Raw genomic sequence first — 20,476 nt, forward strand, 5'->3', positions numbered from 1 at the left:
TACCACGCCGCCCGTTCTATGCATTCTCAAGTGGAACCGTAGCTTGCGTGGCGACCGCCGTAATTAGAAGGGCTAATTTTCGAAGTGAAAATAATGTGGAACCTTTCTGGGGCGCGAACGAAGAGAATGGCGACAAACTGCAGAGAAACAACCACCGTATTTATAATGTATCTAACAGTGCGGAAGGAGAACAGCCACTCGCGTCTGCCTGTTCAGAACACCTATAAGTGATACGTCGAGAGGATGGTTATTTGACGCCTCACAAAATCCTGGCTTGCTAACGAAGGCTATATACGTGTATTTCTCTGACTCCAGCCATTTGTAATATCATGTTTTTGACTGAGTCTTGTATTCCTTCCGTCCTCTTTGCACACACATAGCTTCGTCACTGAAATCTACATCGTGCGTCCGTTTTATCCATACACGTAAACACGTCAGGTCACAACTTATTGTCTGAACTTCTACTGCAGCTTTTCCAGTATCTTCAGATACAATAACGCTAAAGAGATACTCAAAGAAGAAATTATATGAGTTTCTACCTCAGCTACAGCCGTAGCTTGCGGCACGACAGCTGTGAGATGGTCGGTGCGTAAATACTGAACCTTTTGGACAACGTAGAACTTCGGTTCTCACTCGTCAACCAGATTACCGGGAGCAATATCTGCTCCGGGCACCTCAATCATTATCTCGAAATATGTTGCCGTTTGGTCGTTGCATTTGACGGTGATACAGTATCCAGCGGCGTTTCACCATCACGAAAGTGGCAACTGTAAATCATTGATCATTTTGCAGGTCCTCATTCGGTTTCATTGAAACTAGAACGAAAGAAGTAGAATATATTCGCTCATGTTGTGCACACCTCATGCAATGGCCGAACGCGCTTCACAAACGCTATTCGCTGCGAGTCTAGTGCCCTCAGTGGTATTGGAAGCATAGAAAGCACGAGAAATGAAACATCTGGTCCCTAAGGAAGAGTTCTTTTAGTTGCTGGCACAGTTAGCGATGCAACAGTTCAAGTGTGACAAAAAAAGACGCCCGCACTTCACATGTAAACAAAGCTGGCTACCCGGCGGCTATCACGCAAGGTACTTTCTCCGGAGGCCGCATCGCGGCGCCACCAGTTTGTCGCACAGTCCCTGTTGCACCATTGTGCCCGCAGCGGCGGCGGCGGCGACATGACAACACAGTTTGCTCGACGGTGCAGCTAAATGTTTTATTAACTCAAAACTGTTCTGTTGAAAATTCTTAGGAATCAACCTTATTTTATAAATAACGTTTATTCGTAACGTCAACAACGCATCAGCTTTGTTTTGTACTAATTATTAGTCACGTGGTACCAGTCGCCCAATCCCTGGACCCGCAAACGAAGTTGCCTTTTTCTTTTTTTACGTTTGTTGGCAGCCACCGTCCAGATTCCGTACAATCTTCAAAACACTTCCGCGTAAAAAATACGCCGAATTGAGAACTGGCGCTCTCTGTGTGTTATCAAACAACAATACCGGGCAGAACGGTGGTAAAAGAAATGGAGATTATTTTTTACATTTCGGTCACTTTAACTGGCTAGGACAGCGACTGCCCTGAGGGCAGTGTTGTACCCGTTACCGAAATATGGTATCGCGATACCGATACTCGTCACTTGAGTACAAAGGATCGAAATACCGATATCGATACTTCTTTTTTAAAGTAACGCGATACTTTTGTTTGAAAACGGAGATGACGCAACATAGAAATATCGCTAAACGTGAACAGTTTTGCAGTGAAAAGACAGCATATTTCATATGTAGCTCGGAAACGTTATGCTTGACTTTTATCAATAGCTGGTTCTTGTGAAATGGGGTAGTGTCCTGTGGCTACCACGGGGAAACATCCCATGTCATCATCACTTCTTCATTTATTGTTGTTGTTGTTGTTGGTTCTTGAGATCGTCTTCTGCGATCCATGCTAGCCGTGGTCTCTCCGGCGGCTCACAGAGGCAAGTGTGACGAATTACGTTAGTGTCAGGCCCACACGTACCATGGAGTCCAATGACCAAGGAAATGACCGATGTTAACAATGCCACAGTATATATGAGCGTGACTCAGTACGACACGGCAGCTTAGCAATGGAATCCAGAGCGCACTGTCGAAGTCTTGACCTCTGTTCGTTGACCTCAACTCTTTTGTTGAACACAACGTGGTTACTTCCTTCAGTTTCAAAGAAAAACAGTGAACATGTGTTTGGTATAATTCCATGATTCCGGTTACGGAGCACGTAGGCGTGTCCACAAGCTTCTTGTCGAGGGCTAGGCGGACCACTGACAATGAATAACAGTGAGAAATATGGTCGGTGAAGAAAGGGTGGGGCACTAAAGAGTATCGGTATCGCTAACGATACAGAGATCGCGTTAGCATAAATATTTCTTTTCCGATACCGACTCCGCGATACGCACTCCGATACCGAAAAAGTATCGATTACTGTAAGAGCGATACGTAGAACACTACCTGAGGGTAATTCCCTATCTACACTCTCATCGTGGGCTGCAGCGTCGTGAAGTGACGTCAACTACCGTCATTCTAGAGAGGGCATAACCCTTTTATCATTTAAAGAGGGCACCCAGCTACAGTCACTGCGGTCAGTTGCTATGTTGTTGGTTATTTCTCTGTGTCGCCTATCGCTCAGGCTTTCTCTAGATGGAGCTGTGCAAGAGCTCGTGGTATTTATCATAAATCCCGCCACAAAAAAAAAAAAAAAAACACACAAAAAAACAAGGGAAACTTTATATAGCGGGCCTTCGCCGCACCTTTATATTCCTAAGGTCCTTGTAGCTTCTCTTGGAAGGAATTGTAACTATTAGTACAACAAGTACTTTACACCAGGCTATCGCAAAACATTGTTTGTGGAAAGTGATCGTTGTGCATAATGACTTTATTCAACGGCTCATATGACGTTCGGCTCATACGGCGTTTCACTAACGTGATAAAAAAATTCTAACTGGCGACGCACTCGCCGGAGAATTGTGGGATCTTCGGCAGTTGCATCCTGGAAACTTTTTCCGCCATTGAGGAAGGCTTTGGATAATTTTCAATTGCGAGAAATTTAGTTTTTCATTTCAACTTTGAAAATTGCCAAAGTCGTCCACGGATAAACACGGAACCAACAAAAACTGCATAGTATCGCAACAGAAATAGTCGAAAAAAAAATCGTGAAAAATACGCTTTAGCCCCGCCTACTTGATTTTCGCAAATAAGCACGCGCGACATGGGCGTCTAAAAGGAGGAAGTGTCCCCGCCCTCATTTGTCAATGTTATGACCGCGCCAGAAATAATAAAAATCGTTTTTAATGAAGGCTATAACACTTTTATTGCGTAGTTGATTATTAGAAATCAGGAAAAATAGTTTCGAAAGCTTGCGTGTTCGTTTCATCGTTGACCACGACGTGTTCCGCTTGTCTGGGCACACTGACAGCCCCGCAGCTTCTTCGCTCCATGTAACGCAGCGAGCGAACATTCCGCGTCGTGCCGCCGCACTTTGTCCCGATGCGCGAAGTTCGTCGTAAAAGTTGGTCGCATGTGATCCGTCTTTTACCCCTTCTCCGGGAGGTTTATGCACCTCTTATAGGCCTTCCTCTCAAACGAAGGGGTTTGTTAGGTGTAAATCTGACGTGAAAAGAGTAGAAATGGTAGATCTACCTTTTTCACTCCATTACAACACCTTTTCGGATAACAGTGTGCGCCATTGCCTTATGAAAATGCATTTGGCCAGTCTATTGATTTCCTTTGGACATTATTTGGCTTCTTCGTCTTTTCTGTTGATTTTGATTTCCTGTAACAATTGTCGCAATTGTCCAAACACTGGCTGTAGACGAAACTTTGCCTTTCTTTTTTCTTGAATATCTAAACACACTCTTAGAAAAGAGGGTGAAGCAGTTACACCTTTTAAGAGGTAATAGTTGTCGCATATGTTGTGCCTGAAAGGTTGCAAAGTTCTACCTGCTACCTCACTCTCTGCCAAGAATGACAGGGTTACCGCTTCTGAATCGGTGAGCGAGGGGGCGTACACCTTTTTGTAGCAATTTGTATATATGATAATTTCTTTTACCACCCTTTTACACCCTTTATTAAACGCTATGTTGTCCTAGGTGGTAAATATAGAAGTTACCACCTTTTCGCACCCTTTTTTCTGAGAGTGCAGGTCACACTAAAAGGAAATCTATTGACTGCCTTTGGACTTATCTTCGCTGTGTTTTCAAAAGAAAACTGTCTATGGGTGGTCCAAAGAACGACTAAATAGTGTTCCGACGGAAACAAGAGCAAGATAACTCATCTAACGTGGAAGGTGGAAGTTTAACCGAAGAGTGTCCACGGCGTATTTCGTCTTTCTGTACGCCGTGGCACATCGAATAGCTACACCAGTTTGCGGCATTGCCTTTTAATAATGACTGAAAACACCCAGAGACTCGATGATCGCGCGATGTTTGGCCGCCAAACAGGACAGCAGCGCCACCGCACGGCTATGACGTCACACAGTGAAGTGTCTCTACCTCAATTTGCCAGTGCTTTCAGGATGTCCACCTCTGAGCACGCATCACTGGAGTTTCCTTCCTTAGAGAGAACAGTTATTCAACATTGCTTGTCTTGAAATTCGAGAGTCCTGCTTGCCTCTGAGTCAGAATGAAGGGTGAGGTGTCTCAGCCTAATTCGATTACACATACAACCAACACTAAAGTGGGGAATTGCTTGGAGTATCAGCTCACCATGAAGATAACGCCTGTGTTACTAACCACTTTTGGTTTGAGACATCCAGTACGTTAAAGTGTTATTTAAATCAGTGTGAACCTGCACAACAAATTACCCACTGCACTGCACAAGTTTCACTTTCAATGGACATACTCAATGTCTTAAACAGAAAGCAGTTACAAACGCAGGCGTTATCTTGGTCGTACTCGTCATACTCATTCCCCACTTCACTTTTGGATGTAGGTGTAATCGAATTGAACTGGGGCATCTCACCCTTCATTCTGATTCAGAGACAAGCAGGACACTCGAATTTGTGGAATCTCGCAAGACAAGTAATACATGGTACTTGTCTTCTGTGTACTAGTCTGTGGTACGTGTGCCAATTACACCACATATTGCTTCTCAACGCAACTTGAATACACTTTCACAAAAGAGAACTCAACGGATTTCGAAGAGATATGCGGTGGTCGGGTTTCAACATCTGTCAATAATTTGCTAAAGCTCTCGCAATAGAAACTGTAGTGTTTTCCAACAGAAAATGTGTGCCCTATGTTAAAGCATTTCTATGGAGAGACAAAACACAAATATTCAATAGATTTTCTTTTGAGCAGTCGCGCTTCGCAGAGTACCCATTTTCGCACATGTCCCCAGTCTGTTGCTCTGGTATAGCACGTTTCGTCGAAAATGTTTGGTTCCTGGCCAAATCCTGCCCACCAACGCTTTGCCCTCAAAGCTCTTCTGGCCTTTTTGAACACCGTAGGACTTGGGTCCTCAATGTGAGGCGACCCATAATTCCATTTCCCACATTATCACCAGCAATAGGGTAGAGTATCGCTTCCGGCGCTGAACCCCCTATTGTAGTGGCCACGTACTTTTCCATAACGTGCTTTTCTAATTAAATTTTTGAGAGGGTTACTGAAACACACTGTACATGCGATATAGTAACAGCAGTATCCTATATAATCGTAACTTCGGACATAATGACTTACTTTGTTCCAATGCTTCTATTGGTTACGGTGAAATTCCCTCTGACAGTCAGCAGTCCCCCGGGGTATAGGTTCGCCGCTCCTTTCGGGTTTATGATCATATTCTAGAAAACAATCGTTTACAGTGGCGTGTCATGTTTCCTCAGTGCAAATCAGGCCTGACAGGCGCAACATCATGACTTCAAAATGAAGTCCAACTGCTTCACAACCGCGCATATAAAATGCAAACAGAATTACGGAAGAAGTCTGCGGTGACGATACGATAAAGGAAGTGATCAAATCCAAGCTTAGCTATGTGACGTTACCCGCTTCAAAGAAACGCTGTGAGTGGCTTATGGTGTTTTCGGAACCGTAAAAGACGTTGTCCAATGAAATACCTGCAATGTGGTGTCTGTGAATTCAAAGAAACAGAGCGACTTGCCTATGTTGTTTTCGGAAACCGTTATCGAGGATACCTCAGAGCCGTTTATTGGAAGAGCTTGGACATTACAAGATACTTATTAATGAGCATTATTGCTCTAGCTACTCAGAAATTCCTGTGGTCTGCGCCATAAACTCAGCTTGGACGATAGATTGCGCCGTGGGAACCGCTGCGCGCAGAAAGGTTTATGGCCGCTGTAAAGAAAAAAATCTTCAGTGGTCGCATAGCACCCAGGGGTTCCGCGCAAGTAGCTCGTTTATGATATCATGAAAGAATATGTATGCGGAAGGTGGACGGCGACCTTCGAACTTATTTATTAATTGCCTCACGACCATGAGCAAATACATGGGGGGTGTCATTTAATAATATAATGTTAATATGAGCAGCAGACAGAAAGGTTTACAAAGTCCACATCAACAAATTGCACAGATGAAACATTTGATTTGAGTCGAGGTTGTAGAGGAGGTGGTGTTCCCCTACATGAGTCCTGGCCGGCGATGATGGAATGTCCCAGCGGGCAGATGGACGTGGCCTCACGCCATGACGGTGCCGGTAGAACTGCTGTGCCAGCGCCGTAGCGCGTGGCAGCAGAGGCACGTCGTCATCGTCGTCACCGGGCCGCCACAAGTTTATAGGAAATAATGACAGCACAAGTGTACAACATGGAGATTGAAAAATGACTATGCAGCGGAATGGCTGCATAAACGTTTCTTAAATTGTTTGGCGTCCGCAGTGAAGGTAATGGTACGGGGAAGGCGGTTCCGCTCCAGAGATGTACGAGACAGAAATGAATTGTAAAATAACCTTGTTGAGCACGAGGAAATGCCCGCTTCCGGCGGGTGATCGGTACGAGCTCAAATATATAGTCTGCTGGATTAACGGTTCTCCAAGGTAACTGTTGTTATAATAAATTTTGTGAGATAAACGGAGACGAGTTATTGTTCGGCGAGTGGAAAGCAGGGGCAGGCTGAGGTTACGTCTCATAGCAGTGACACTGGCGGAGCGGTTGTAATTACCTAATATGAACCGGGACGCCCTGTTTTGTACTGTTTCTATTGAGTTCAAGATTGTGCTGTATAATCGGTATCCCACACGAAGGCTGCATATGTCAACTTTGGAAGGACTAGTGGTGGTGGTGCTAATGAAAGATCTCGCCGTTGTCGGCCTCACAAAGGTGGGCAACGTCACGACTAAGGCTCTAGGGGAATGTGCGTCTTAGACCGACTTCTAAGGGAACTGCGCTGACATATGTCTGGCAGCATGAGGAAAACCCACGAAAAACGCCAGGCAGCACAGCCGGCACCTGGAGCCGAACCCGGGTACCTCCCAGTCTCGACGTGACGTGACCTGAAACGTCTACGATTTGAAGGAATATCATTGAAGGATCAACTGCGGGCTCGCTCTTCCTTCACTTTCACATCGGCTAACTACGTTACGAAATGATTATGTGTGCTATTTAAGGTGCTCATGGTGCGGCCCAAAAAGGTTTTCTTCGCGCGAAACCCCACAGCGCGTTACCCTCTCTGTCATTACATCATAACTCAATGCAGTTCTGCTCCTATACATTTCACCCATATCTGCAAACCTTTACGCGCAATTTAAAATTATTTCCTCATATTCTTAGAAGTCCAATTATTGTTATCCCGTTACTCCTCGTTCCGTCAACAGGAGGACCCCTAATTTTTAAAAGCCCGTCAGGTGACGTCACACGACAGCCTACCGGGTGGTGGTGGTGATGACGAAAACCGGCTTGCCGTTGGGCTGCGTCACAACTGTAGGATGAGATGGGATGGTGTGATAACAGATGACGGCCTACCGCTTTGAAATCTCCCCAGACAGACTCGAATTGGCTTCCATTCGGGTCTTGTGGGTGGGATTCACGCTATGGCTGCCCCATCTCCGAGCCGCAAAAGATCAGACAGTGCCCAGACTTTCTTCATAAACAGCTCTGACCCGTCTTAGCCATTTGCGCCCCCTAGAGTCCCTGTCGTCGTCCCGCCAGTGGAGGAAGCACTGGTGCCTTCGAAATGGCGTGCTCAGTTGTGGCTCCGTTGCGTTGCTGTGCAGTTAACTTCAATCAGTATTTTTTCGGTTGTGTGTTAAAAAGTACAAACGATGACACACAATGCGTTTTCGTCATAGCTTCTTTTTTCTTCCCCGACGAAAGTACAGAAACCGACACAGAAAATTTTTGTTTATATTTAATTTATACAAGCTTTCGCGTGGTGAAACCCCGCTTCTGTACATGAAGAAGCGTGGTCCTCCACGCGAAAGCTTGTATAAGTTAAATCTAAACAAAAATATTTAGTGTCGTTTTCTGTATTCTTGTTTATGTGATATACAGGACTTGATTCCCGTCTTATGATGTGTGCTGTGACGTGAGAAAAAAATGGGGATGTGAGTTTCGACGAAGTCGAACTGCCTGCCCCAGTACACTTCCCGGGCTTCGTATATGCTTCCCCGATGAAAGCAATTATCGCTCATGTGAATATACTCGATAACCGCGCGGATGAATGATGCGGTGATATGTTGTGATATCTGGTGGATGCGGATGATATCCGCGATGACACACCAAGTTCAATTAAGTAGCGTGTTTGCGAATGCGATTTGGTATCTCACAGGAGCAGGTATTGTGAGGTTGCGGATTCTTTGAATATTGTAAGCGCTGAGATCTAGTGCTAATTTTGGATAGAACAACTGGACCTTTGGGAAAGACGGGAGTAATGAAGAAGGAGTGTATAACTGGGTAGGAAATGTCCGGAAATAGTTGTCGAGCAGATAGTATATGACTGGCATGAAATATATCAGTTGCACGGCAACAGTTTCTTTGAAAGGTCAGCCATCGTCCCGTAATAAAGTTGTTGTTGTTTCCAACTCAACTAGTTCTTGCCTTTCAGTGCCCCTTTAAAGGGTCAATAAAGTGCATAAATGAACGGAATTGGACGGTTGCGAGACTTCTGAATGAAAGAAACTGCCATTTACTCTCTCCTTCTCATAAAGCGCGACAATGCGTAGACGCTGCGGATTGGTCTCCTCAAACGATCTCCCTCAATGATTGGACAAATCGTTTGACGAGACCAATGAGAGCCGCATTGGAGAGGGAAAGCTTTGATTGCGGTTTCTTTCGCTCATAAATCACGAAAGGAGCAGAATATCCGACGCTGTACACTGTTAAAACCAGTGATGGCCACTAACTACTTCTACAGTAGTTTAACTAGTAGTTAAACTACTTTTCAGGGGAGGTAGTTAAAACTACTTCTTTAACTACTGCAATGTATTTTAAATACATCTATAACTAATCTATAACTTATCTATAACTGCTTATTAACGTTGTCCATCAACACCAATCCCATTCTCTAGTGTTCTCGGACACCTAAATATGAATCACAAGCAGTGATAAAAGTGAAGGTTTAGTACGCATGCACGGCACAATTGCTCTGCGCCTCAGTTCTCATCAAACAAGTAGCTCGTAGAGGAGGCGTGACCGCAGTTCCTTCTTCTACGTTTGACCAGTAAAGAACAGTAAAGCCTTTGACCAGTAAAGACGTTCTCTCCCCTTACAGGCTCGTCCCTTCAAGCTCGAGCTAAATGTCGGAAGCACAATCGTGCCGTAAAGCTTGCTGCAAAATCGGAAGTAGTTGGCGCCTGCAGTACCCTAACTACTGCAGTTAACTACTCGAAATAGTAGTTTAACTAATAGTTGCCACTACATTTCTGCAATTAGTTGATAACTACCAGTGATGGCCAGTAACTACATGTAGTTAAACTACTAGTTAAACTACCTGATTGTAGTTAAAAAGTAGTTATCAACTACTTGCAGAAATGTAGTGTGCAACTACTAGTTAAACTACTATTTCGAGTATTTAACTACAGTAGTTAGGTTACTGCAGGCGCCGCTACTTCCGATTTTGCCGCAAGCTTCACGGCAGGATTGCGCTTCCGACTTTTACCATGAGCTACTTGTTTGATGAGAATGGAGGTGCAGAGCAATTGTGCCGTGCATGTGTACTAAATCTTCACTCTTATCATGTTTAGGTGCCCAAGAACACTATAGAATGGGACTGGTGTTGATGGACAACGTTAAGTAGTTATAGACGTAGTTAAAATACATTACAGTAGTTAAAGAAGTAGTTTTAACTACCTCCCCTAAAAAGTAGTTCAACTACTAGTTAAACTACTCCATCGCGAAGTAGTTAGTAGTTATAGTTAAACTACTGTAGAAGTAGTTAGTGGCCATCACTGATAACTACTTTTTAACTACAATCAGGTAGTTTACCCGATTGAAAATTTTTTTGATGGACCGCCACAAAATTCGATGGACGATCGAAATATTCTGATCGCATCTAATGGACCATCAAATCCACCTTGATGCTTCCTGATGGACCACCAAACCGCCCTTGGTGGCGCCTGAGAGACCAGCAGACTGTCTCTGTCGGTGGCTAATGCACCAGCTGACTGTCATTGGTGGTACCTAATGGACCGCCAAATTTCCGTTGGTGATGTCTGGTGGACAACTAGATTGCATCTGATGGTGCTGGCGAGCTCCTTCTGCCACTTTGCGCCGCCGCCTTGCACGTTCCGCGTGTACAGGACTAAGTAGTTCCCAGGATTTTTAAATATTTATGCATGTTAAAAGCTCAAATATACACCTCCATGATGACATAAAATAGGTGCGCTCTGTAACTCATTCGTCCTCAACCGACACACACATTTTCTCTGTGAGCATATTTGATTCTGCCGGACCCTTGTACCCTTACGCTATTACCTCTTTCACGTCGGCGTTCGCCTGTTTGCAACACATATGGTTGTAAGTTGTCATTGTGGCTGAGACGCTGCGGATGGAATATGTGAAACTCGGTGTGCAAAGGCATTTATACGTTTCGGAAAGTTCTTCGGACTGAACGCATTTGGTAGAAAACCAATCCACACGGACGCGAGAGATGTTTCTGAATACGGTAAGGCTTAACACAACCGCTTTGCAGTCACTCACAACCTTTGTTCGAGGGAGTCGGTTGATTGAATTGTGTATTATTATTTTCAGTCTGCATTCCATCTTGACTAGTAATGAGAAGTGTAACAAGTAGGATCGACCAATTATTCCGTCCGAAACACAGGTGAGCTCATGTCATTGTGTCTGCAATGAGTCGTTCACGACGTGCGTCTATCTGTCTTGCAGTTCCTTGCCGTGGAGATTGGCCGTTGATCTGTGATGCATTAGGAAAGAGTATTATGTAGCTCCCCCTTGACACCTGGACTTTCATTACTCTATCATTAAATCTATGTCCTTTCCACATGTGACTGAATCTGTATGGTCTTCGTTAGGAGATACACAACTGTTCGCCCACCTCAGGCCTGGTGGACCATCAACTATGAGGCCTGATGGATGAGCCATCAACCACCAGAATTGATGGGCCATCAAATATGGTGGTTTTTATTACCCTGGATGGCTTGATGGACCATTAGGTTGATGGACCATCAACCTAATGGTCCATGGTCCATCAGGGTAAAAAAACCTACCAGATTTGATGGTCCATCAGAAAAATTTTGAATAGGGTAACTAGTAGTTTAACTACATGTAGTTAACTACTGGCCATCACTGGTTAAAACCGAACTTCACGACATAGCGCACGCTCCCCAGCCAACCGCCATTCCGAATGATATCATTCGGTGTCCTTATTTGCTGAAAATGGAAGGAGGCGCCTATCTGGGAAACATTATGCCTGTCCCAGATAGGCTCCTCCCCCTGTTTTCAACCTGTTTTCAATCATGACACAGAATGATATCATTCAGTATGGTGGTTGGCTAGGAGCGTGCTATGTGGTGAAGTTCTGTTTTAACAATGTACAAGAGATGGCTAAGAAGTGCAACTCTTGCTCCTTCTCCGTGCAAAAGTATTATCGACTGGTAAAAACCATATTGTCTATAGGCGTGTCTGCCATGTAACGGGACATTTCAGAGAAAGTCTGGACAGCCGGGACAGTGTGTAGTCTTCCGGGACACTGAGCACAAATTCGGGACAACGAAGTTGACGAAAGCCAGATGCAAACCTGTTGGTACGCGTATATATCCGGGGGTGAATTTATTTGAAATATTTTGCCCTACGACTCAGAGTATCACAATAAAGCACGTGACAGCGTTTCTTTATCTCTCGTTTCAGTCATCTCATCTGGTGAATGTAACACTCTCGCTGATGAATGATGATACGCACTACATCCAAGGGAACTGCCGAAACAATTAATTTTATCACGCATTGCTGTTCTTTTGCAGAACACGAGTGTGATCGATGTTCGTGAAAGTCAAATAGATTAGATTGAATAGCAAGCGTGCTATGGGCGCAGCTGCGTTGGCCTCGTACGCTTGAAGCCATAGAGAGTGAAAACACGCGGGCAATGCTCGGCGATCACCGAAACCAATAGCCATCGAATACGCGATCGAACCTGGCACTGGATCCGATATCCTTTGAGCAGATGACAGGTCACACGTTTGGTGGCGCATATTCGACCACTTATTGGGAGAGTTGGGCTAGAGTCACTAAATAGGGAGCAGAGTAGCGACAATGAGCCACGCCGGCGAGTGAGTCCGCCGTCTTGGCTCCGTCGAGGCTGCGTCGCCTAGCAATGGGACGCCAATCCTCACCTTCTTCGACGGCGAACAGCGTGCAGTCGAGCCAGCTAGTCACCGAGAAAACCGGTTTTTGATGGAGGGGACTCAACATGGACGGTGCGTTCTTGGAAGAAGAAAGCACGTGATACGGTCTGGCCAATTGCGGACACCGAACGGCGGCTCCGGCGCGGAAAAGGAACGCGACAATCTGTGCCCGTATCTAGTGACTCTAACATGAAAGAACTGATGTTCTGAGGCTAGAACAACATAGAAGGGACAAACACATACAAAGCCTCAATTTGCCTAAGAAATTAAAGATGAAAGATGAAAGTCACTGAAAAGGTTAGCCAGCTGTAGGACTCGAACCCAGATCTTCTGGATTGCCGAAGAGCCCTGGAGACCTGGACTGGAGAACATGTGGGTTCGATCCTATAGCTGGCTAACCTTTTCAGTGACTTTCATCTTTAGTGACTCTAAGTTGTGCCATTGGGAGGAACCTGTTTTAAAATTACTAAAAAGCGCCACACAACGGCCGGCGCGAAGGTCAGTGCCAAAATTTTGGAGCGGAGCAGCTGCCTTGAAATCTCCCCGTGCCGCCAAGTGGACGAAGCGACGACGTTCCCGTCGTCACGGCGACCCCCATCACCGGGTGGCCAAACTCTACTCATAAAGCGCTCTTATTCGACGGCTGTTGTAGTTCGCCCATGTGACAGTGTGTGTGGTGTTATTCTAGGTCACGTAGCGAGCTCTATTACAGCACTCATAAGTGAGCACAAACTTTCTGTAGGGGATGTATAATGCATAGGTATGATACACGGTAGGTACTGTAGAAAAGCCGAAAATCAAGCGTGGAACTGGGCCTTTTCCCCTAACAGTTGGTGTTGAGCGTGGGCTCCAATGGGGTGTCCTACACGCAGATAGCTTGTTTACAGTTTAAAACCGTGATACTGAAAGAAGCAGAAAAAAACAGTTTTGCCCTGCCAATTGGCGCTGTGTTGAGGTTCCTTTCGTTCTGAATTGAGATGCCCGACTAAGGAGATATGAACGTATACTTGAACCTGTACAACGGGCTAGACAACGGGAGGATCCTCAATGTGAGGAACGGTAGTGCATAGTGTTGTCTTTCTTGCTGGGGATGAGCGCGTTTTTAATTGACAGGGTGTTTATATGTCTACATAAGTTATTTTTACAAAAATAAACTGAGCGTTGTGAGACTTGTGTTCGACATATGACTTGGGCCTTCCAAGCTTATTACCATACAACCATGTTACTATTAAGTAATTTTTAACACCCTTTTTCTTCTTATAAAACTGTTAAGTAGGCCGGTACGATGCACCATGCGAAGTAATTCGCACCAAAGAGTCATAATTATCGCAGAAATTCAATTTAAAATACGCCGCTAAAAGCGACCGTGCACAACGGTGGTGAAGAGCAGTACCAGCCTGTGATCTTCCTGGAACCTCGCGCTGACGCTATAAGGGGAATGCTCGCTGATTGGTCTAGAGAAATGTTGTATGCTGCTCCGCTGTCGTCTGCTACTCGGCTGTTCGGGGTTCTGAAAAAGCCTTTCTCCTAGCTCGGTAATGATTCGACCGCTCCTTCTATCCCCAATTCTCCAGGAGAACTGGCAAAACTGGTTTACGGCGGCAAACGGACAAGGCGCTGACCCCCACTGGTCAGCGAACCACAACGAGTTCTCCATATAACGTCATCAGTGACGTGGCATCATACTTCCCATCCTGGTTATACCAGGAGTGGCGAGTTAAGGGTGAACGCGCGGGGCCACGTTTATGTGAGTTTTTTTCTGGGAAGCAAATTGCACACATCAAAGCCTTTCGCACTATTCGGTAGAATGACACACACTTTTTCATCAGACGTCTTAATCTGAAATTTTTGTGGATTGCCCTGTGTACTCCTTTAAGCAGCATACATGCAGTTCCACGTCAAGGAGAAGTTTACCCCTCCAGCGTTCTATTTAAAAAAAAATTCACGTTGACGTCCTATGGACACGTCCTTTATCTGTACTTTGAAAAGATATGCAAACATGTAGTGTACTTGCCGGCTGAAACAGAGGCACTGTTGCTGTCGGGCACGTCCAGTGAAATTCCCTGTAGATGCATTCTTCGAAATCGCTGTTGTCCCAGACCCATATGGCCCGAAGAAGGTCGTACGGTATAATGTCTTTGTTTGTGGGTTTCGTTTCTGATATTAAGTCATCGTTGATGTATCCCTGTAAATATGTGTAATATTGATAATAATGCAAATTTACAAATAACTCAGTAACTAATTGTGGGTTTAATTTTACGTGGATGGGTGGTGACGAATTAAGCCGCGGGGAAGCAACAACACGATCCATTTATTGTTGTTCTTGTTACTCATTTCATCGTGTACGCCTTGGATCCCACGATACAGTTTTGGGGAATAGAATACTCTTAATATGGGTCTATTGTCGTAGGTCACGGGGTCCAACTCATAGAACAAATTTCGGTGCCAAGCCCTGATGTCATAGGGGCGAGACCCTGGCTTATTTCGTTTCCAGAGGCACGTGACTGTTCTTTTTCTTTTTTGCCCAATTACAATTACACCATTTTTGCCCTGTGTTGGGAACGTCCAGACATTGTGAAAACAATATATCGGCCAAACATCACAATGTCTAAACGTTCGGCTCCTCCAACACAGAGCAAAAATTCGACCTCAGTCAGATGACATGTCTTTAAGGCTAAAAGACCACCTACGCTCCTGCCCTACATGCACTCCTCTCTACCACAATGCCTCTGTTCTTCACAGTCACCATTATAGGCTTGGACGCGAGATTGTAGAAGCGACCTTCATAAATCGTTCTTCCAATAACGGTAGTCAACTTGTCACCGCTAGAGGTCGCTTCTGTTGCCCGGGAGTTTCCTGACTAGAGTTGTCTGTCGAAATAAAATCAGTTGCTAGTTGAACGCTTCCGTGTGTGTGTCGTCCTTGTCCCTCTGCGTTCTTAATCATGTTCACTTCCTTTTCTGTTAAAACTGCAATGAAGGATTACATAAACTGTAGAAGCAACAAATTAGAGGCGTACATGGTACGCGTACATGGTACATGGCAGTAATACGGGTACATGGCATCGTTATTTGTGCGACATCTTGATTTCCGGTTAGACGTCGGACGTTTTGATATCGGCGCGGTTAAAATGCGGGCAGAGCAGCGCGCCTCAGAAGTAAAAACGTGCATCATTTTCATCACGTATGTTATAGTAACGCCGTCAAGTCCACGAAGGAAGTAGACAGAATTAAGTTCCAACGACTCGTTCATAAAACTACGGGGTTAGCCTAGCAAACGTTACACAATTCCGTCGCATCGTAAAAATGGAAGACGGGGTTTAGCCTGCCCGAAACTTTGAAGACTGATAGCCATTTATCTCAATTTCATTGGAATTTTTTGTAAGTACTGTGGTCATGTAGAAAGAACAGTAAAAAATAAAGCAAAATCTTGCCTCATGCATTTTCAATGCCCATCTCACGCAAGCACCGCCATTTTTTCTTGTGTCTGCCTCACATTCGCATCATCTCACAGAAGTGGAGCTGTCTACATCGATGTGACATATGCCAATTCTGACGTTACGCACTAACACTGTTGTACGCAGCGCCGTTACAGTAATGAATACTTTTTCCAGTATCGGAGTGCGGATCACGATACTTCTTTAAATCGGTATCGGAAAAGTATTTCCGTTACAAATTTACGGTAACGCGATCTCCGTATCCTTACCGATACTTTTTAAGTGTCCCACTTCGCCGCGACCATATTTCTTAAGGTTATTCATTGTCACTGTACCGCCTAGCGCTCGACAAGAATCCTGTGGACACGCCTACGTGCTCAGTAATAATTAGGGCCCCGAAATTTAGGCACTAAAAACTATGGAAACAGGCAGGCAATTAGGCCCTCAAAAACAGCTAAATAGGCAATAAAATACTAAAATAGGCACGTTAATCTGGTGCACTCTTTGACTTTGTTGGTACTTCAGAATGCTCCATCAAGGAAAACAGGCTACGGTACTGTACATGCTTTGACTTGTACACTGAGGCTGCCTAGAACCACGTGATATTGAATACTACTCTTAGTTTTCCGGCCTCAAAGATATTGAAAGGCCAAGAAAGGCCCAATATCTTGTTCAAATATACATGCACCCCATTTAGCAAACCAAGGTACTGAAGGTAACCAAACGAGAGAGAGAGAAAAAAAAGGTGCAAGCATCCCAGCAAACCATATATATCCAGAAAACGTCTACAGGATATCCTATTTCGGACGTTGGGATATCTCACGGACTTTGCCACAGAGCCCATTTACATCCCAGGGACGTTCTGTGGACTAGCACTTCTTTGTCATTTGTAGATCCTGCGAATATCCCGGGAACGTCTTTTTAGGATATATGGACGTACGTGGGACATCATGCAAGCAGGTCCAAACATGCACTTGCTTTTAGTTGTACATATCTGACATGACAACACCACTCTGATATGTATGTAAATATATATGTATTTGCATACGTATGTACAATGTTAATTTTTACGTGAGTGTGTTGAAATAAATGCCTCGAACATCAACAACAGGTCAAAAATTCAGGGAATGTAGTAAGCCCCGCCACCGTTCGACCAAACTCTGACGTACGGTCCACCAAGGCTGACCATGCTACCACACATGCTTCCACCCGAAAAAGAAGAGCAGGCTCCCTTTTTGTCCCCTCTACCACGTACGCGAATTTGAAGGGAGCATTCACAACGGTTTATGCTGACAAATGCCCAGAGCTTATACTGAAATAAAGGCCATTGGGGCAAGTTCGTTACGTATTTGGGCCGTGATACACCTGTAACGGTGAGGAGGTGCTTCTTTGCAATTAACCCGTGAATCTGCAGAGACACGGTATAACCAATAAAGTTTCTCACATTCCTTCATGCCAGATACTGTGTTTTTAATTCAAGCTATTGTCTAAAATGGGATTAGCTGCTGAGTGGAGCTATAAAAGTGATCAAATTCCACTGTTGCTTGACGCTCGTTACGAATATAGATAAATACTTTCACGGCTAGCAGCACGCGAACGCTAGAAATATATAACAATTTTGCTTGTTCCTCCCATCCAGTTAACGGTTACAGAAGTTTTTGCTTGCTCTAAGCAGAACAAAAATGTGGCTGTCGGAACAAGATGTCATAAACTTCACGTTTATTAGCATATCTTCAGTCAACGTCCTGGCGACGTTCCTGTGACGTTCAACCAGTGCCCAAAATCTCGTGTACTGGATCTTTCATGGGTATCCAAGGGATCTCCAAGCTTTTCCTCCATTCAAATGTCCAAAGCGCGATATCCTGCAGACGTACCTAGGACATCTGTGATTTACTCGATAAAATGGAAACCCGAATGTCGTTCTGGGACATCCCACAGATATTGCATGGATGTCGAGATATTCAGGACGTCCACGACCTTGTAGGGATGTCCTAGGGATATTAGTGGTTTACTGGGATGCAGGAACAAAACGCAAAATTCAGCACTCAGCATCAGACTAAACGATGCGCTCGCCCTTGCACCTCTAAAAAAGGCTGCTATGGCATCTAAAAATGTTCAAAAAGGCTACAATTCAATAGAGTCGATAAAAAGGCGCGCAACCCTGAAAATGTCGCATTTAGGCATTTATAGGCATTTTTAGGCAAATGCCTAAAATTCCGGGCCCTAGTAATAACACCAAGTACATGTTCACTTTTTTTCTTCGAACTTGGAGGAAATAGCCAGTCCCCGCCCAACAAAAGAGTTTAGGACAACGAACAGGGTTCAAGTTTTTGACAGTGCGCTGCCGGTTACACTGAGTCATGCATGCTCACATATACTGTTGCATTGTTAACATCGGATAGATTTCCGTGGTCATTGGACTTCACGGCATGTGTGGGCAGACATAAACGTAATTGCCATATACTGGCGTCTGTCAGCTGCCAGAGGGGCCACAGCTTGCTAGGATGGTAGAAGACGACTTTGAGAACCAGCTATTGATAAAGGTCAAGCAAAGTGTCAGAGCTACATAATAAATATGCCCTCTTTTTACTGCAAAACTGTCTTCTCCAAACTCGCTGTTATGAAAATGAGGTGTTCACGTAAGCGAGATTTCTATGTTGCATCAACTTCGTATTTCCAACAAAAGTATCGGGCAAAGTATCGCGTTACTTTTTTTAGTAACGGTAGTGGTACTCGGTTACTCTAAAAAAGTAGTGTCGATATCGGTAATTCGATGCCTTTTACTCAAGTAACGAATATCAGTATCGCGATACCATATTTTGGTAACTGGTACAACACAGCGCGCTAATCTTCTTCTGTACGTTGGCACCACCTGTGTGTGGTAGAATTAAATCAAGTCGCACAAAGAGAAAATGTAGGCTTTTCGGTCAGATAGACCATAGAAAATGCATAGAGTTAGATCTTGCTAGATTATTAATTTTTCTTCTACAGGAACTTAACGCTCACAAAAAAAATAAGCAAATCCAAACAAAATTCACACAAATGGCTACCAGTCTGTAAAGTTTGGCCTGAGCTAAACCCGTCTTCTATGTTTACAATGCAGTAGAAATGCATAACGTTTCCTAGACTAACCCTCCAGACAGTTCAAACTGTTTCAATTACTGGGCATTTGCTCAATACCCCGACGGTGCGCTTATTTTACTTAGTACGGTGGCCGTGCACAGATGCGCCCGTACCGTGTGAATTTTGTCAATGCTACCAGACTTCCTCTCTGGATAACTGTCTAGCACAGTGGTTCCCAAAGTGTGGTCCGCGGACCCCTGGGGGTCCGCGAGAGTGTCCATGGGGGTCCGCGACCGTCTCTCACATTTCAGTGAGGATTTTCGTCCCCACAAACACACGCTCGTACATGCTGCCCGATTTCCAAACACCTAGAACTTCCAAAATTGCTACAAGCATGCTTCAACGGCTAGCTTCTAATTTCTGATAGAAAAGTCCTGCAATGCACGTTCGTCCGCGTGATACACATACAAACAAGAAGAAGAAACCAGTCCGGAATCGTTTCTGAAGCTGTATCGAAAGCACGCAGTAGCTGACGAGGTTGCTGGTTATGTACTGGCTAGCATGGGAAATACAGTGCGTCATATCGTTTTGCTTCCAGTTCGAACTGACTGAGAGTGTTCCTGTGTTTAGCGCATTTTATATTTGGCAGTCTGCGGACCTCTTGCAGCGATGGTGGCACTACCGATGATACCTCGCACTGAACGCGGCGTTAGAAGTCAACTTCGCTTCTGTCTACTTGACCATGTTGATGCTTGCACAAATGTAATTTCGTTCCTTGTTATACCCTGTCGCACATATTAAACGAGGTCTGCAAGGCAGTGTGCACAGCGTGTATCCCGGTACATTTGTGTGTGTGTGTGGGGGGGGGGGGGTCCGTGAATTGGTTCTCATCGCTTCCGGGGGTCCGTCACCGCCAAAAGTTTGGGAAACGCTGGTCTAGCAGGCAGACTTATCTAGCATTACCCGGGACGAAGAGTCGCAACTGCTTTAAGACCGACCTCTATGGAGTGAATGCACAGCGAAAAAGGTGCGAACTTCGCTGGGCGTCTGATGCCCTGCGCAGGCGTCCAAATTGTGAGCGTCCGTCGGCGATCTGCCCATGAACGATATTTTCGTTAATCGTCCGCGAATTCCTTAAGCGTCAACTGCTGATGAACGCGAGGCTGGCTAATCAAAGCGCTCTTCCGCTATGGTGAACTAGGCGGAA

At 44.9% G+C, this 20,476-nt stretch overlaps 1 protein-coding gene across 1 annotated transcript in view; it reads right to left on the minus strand.

Annotated features, from left to right (window-relative positions):
• LOC135382999 (uncharacterized) overlaps positions 1-20,476 on the minus strand; it is a 131,409-nt gene that overhangs the window by 53,595 nt on the left and 57,338 nt on the right. The window contains exons 4-5 of the mRNA XM_064612650.1: positions 14,785-14,955; positions 5,705-5,805 (exon numbers count right to left, since the gene is read on the minus strand). Of these exons, the coding sequence (XP_064468720.1) occupies positions 5,705-5,805; positions 14,785-14,955 (272 nt within the window). The remainder of the gene's footprint in view (positions 1-5,704; positions 5,806-14,784; positions 14,956-20,476) is intronic.

Source organism: Ornithodoros turicata, chromosome 2 (assembly GCF_037126465.1).
Source record: "Ornithodoros turicata isolate Travis chromosome 2, ASM3712646v1, whole genome shotgun sequence".
NCBI lineage: Eukaryota > Metazoa > Arthropoda > Arachnida > Ixodida > Argasidae > Ornithodoros > Ornithodoros turicata.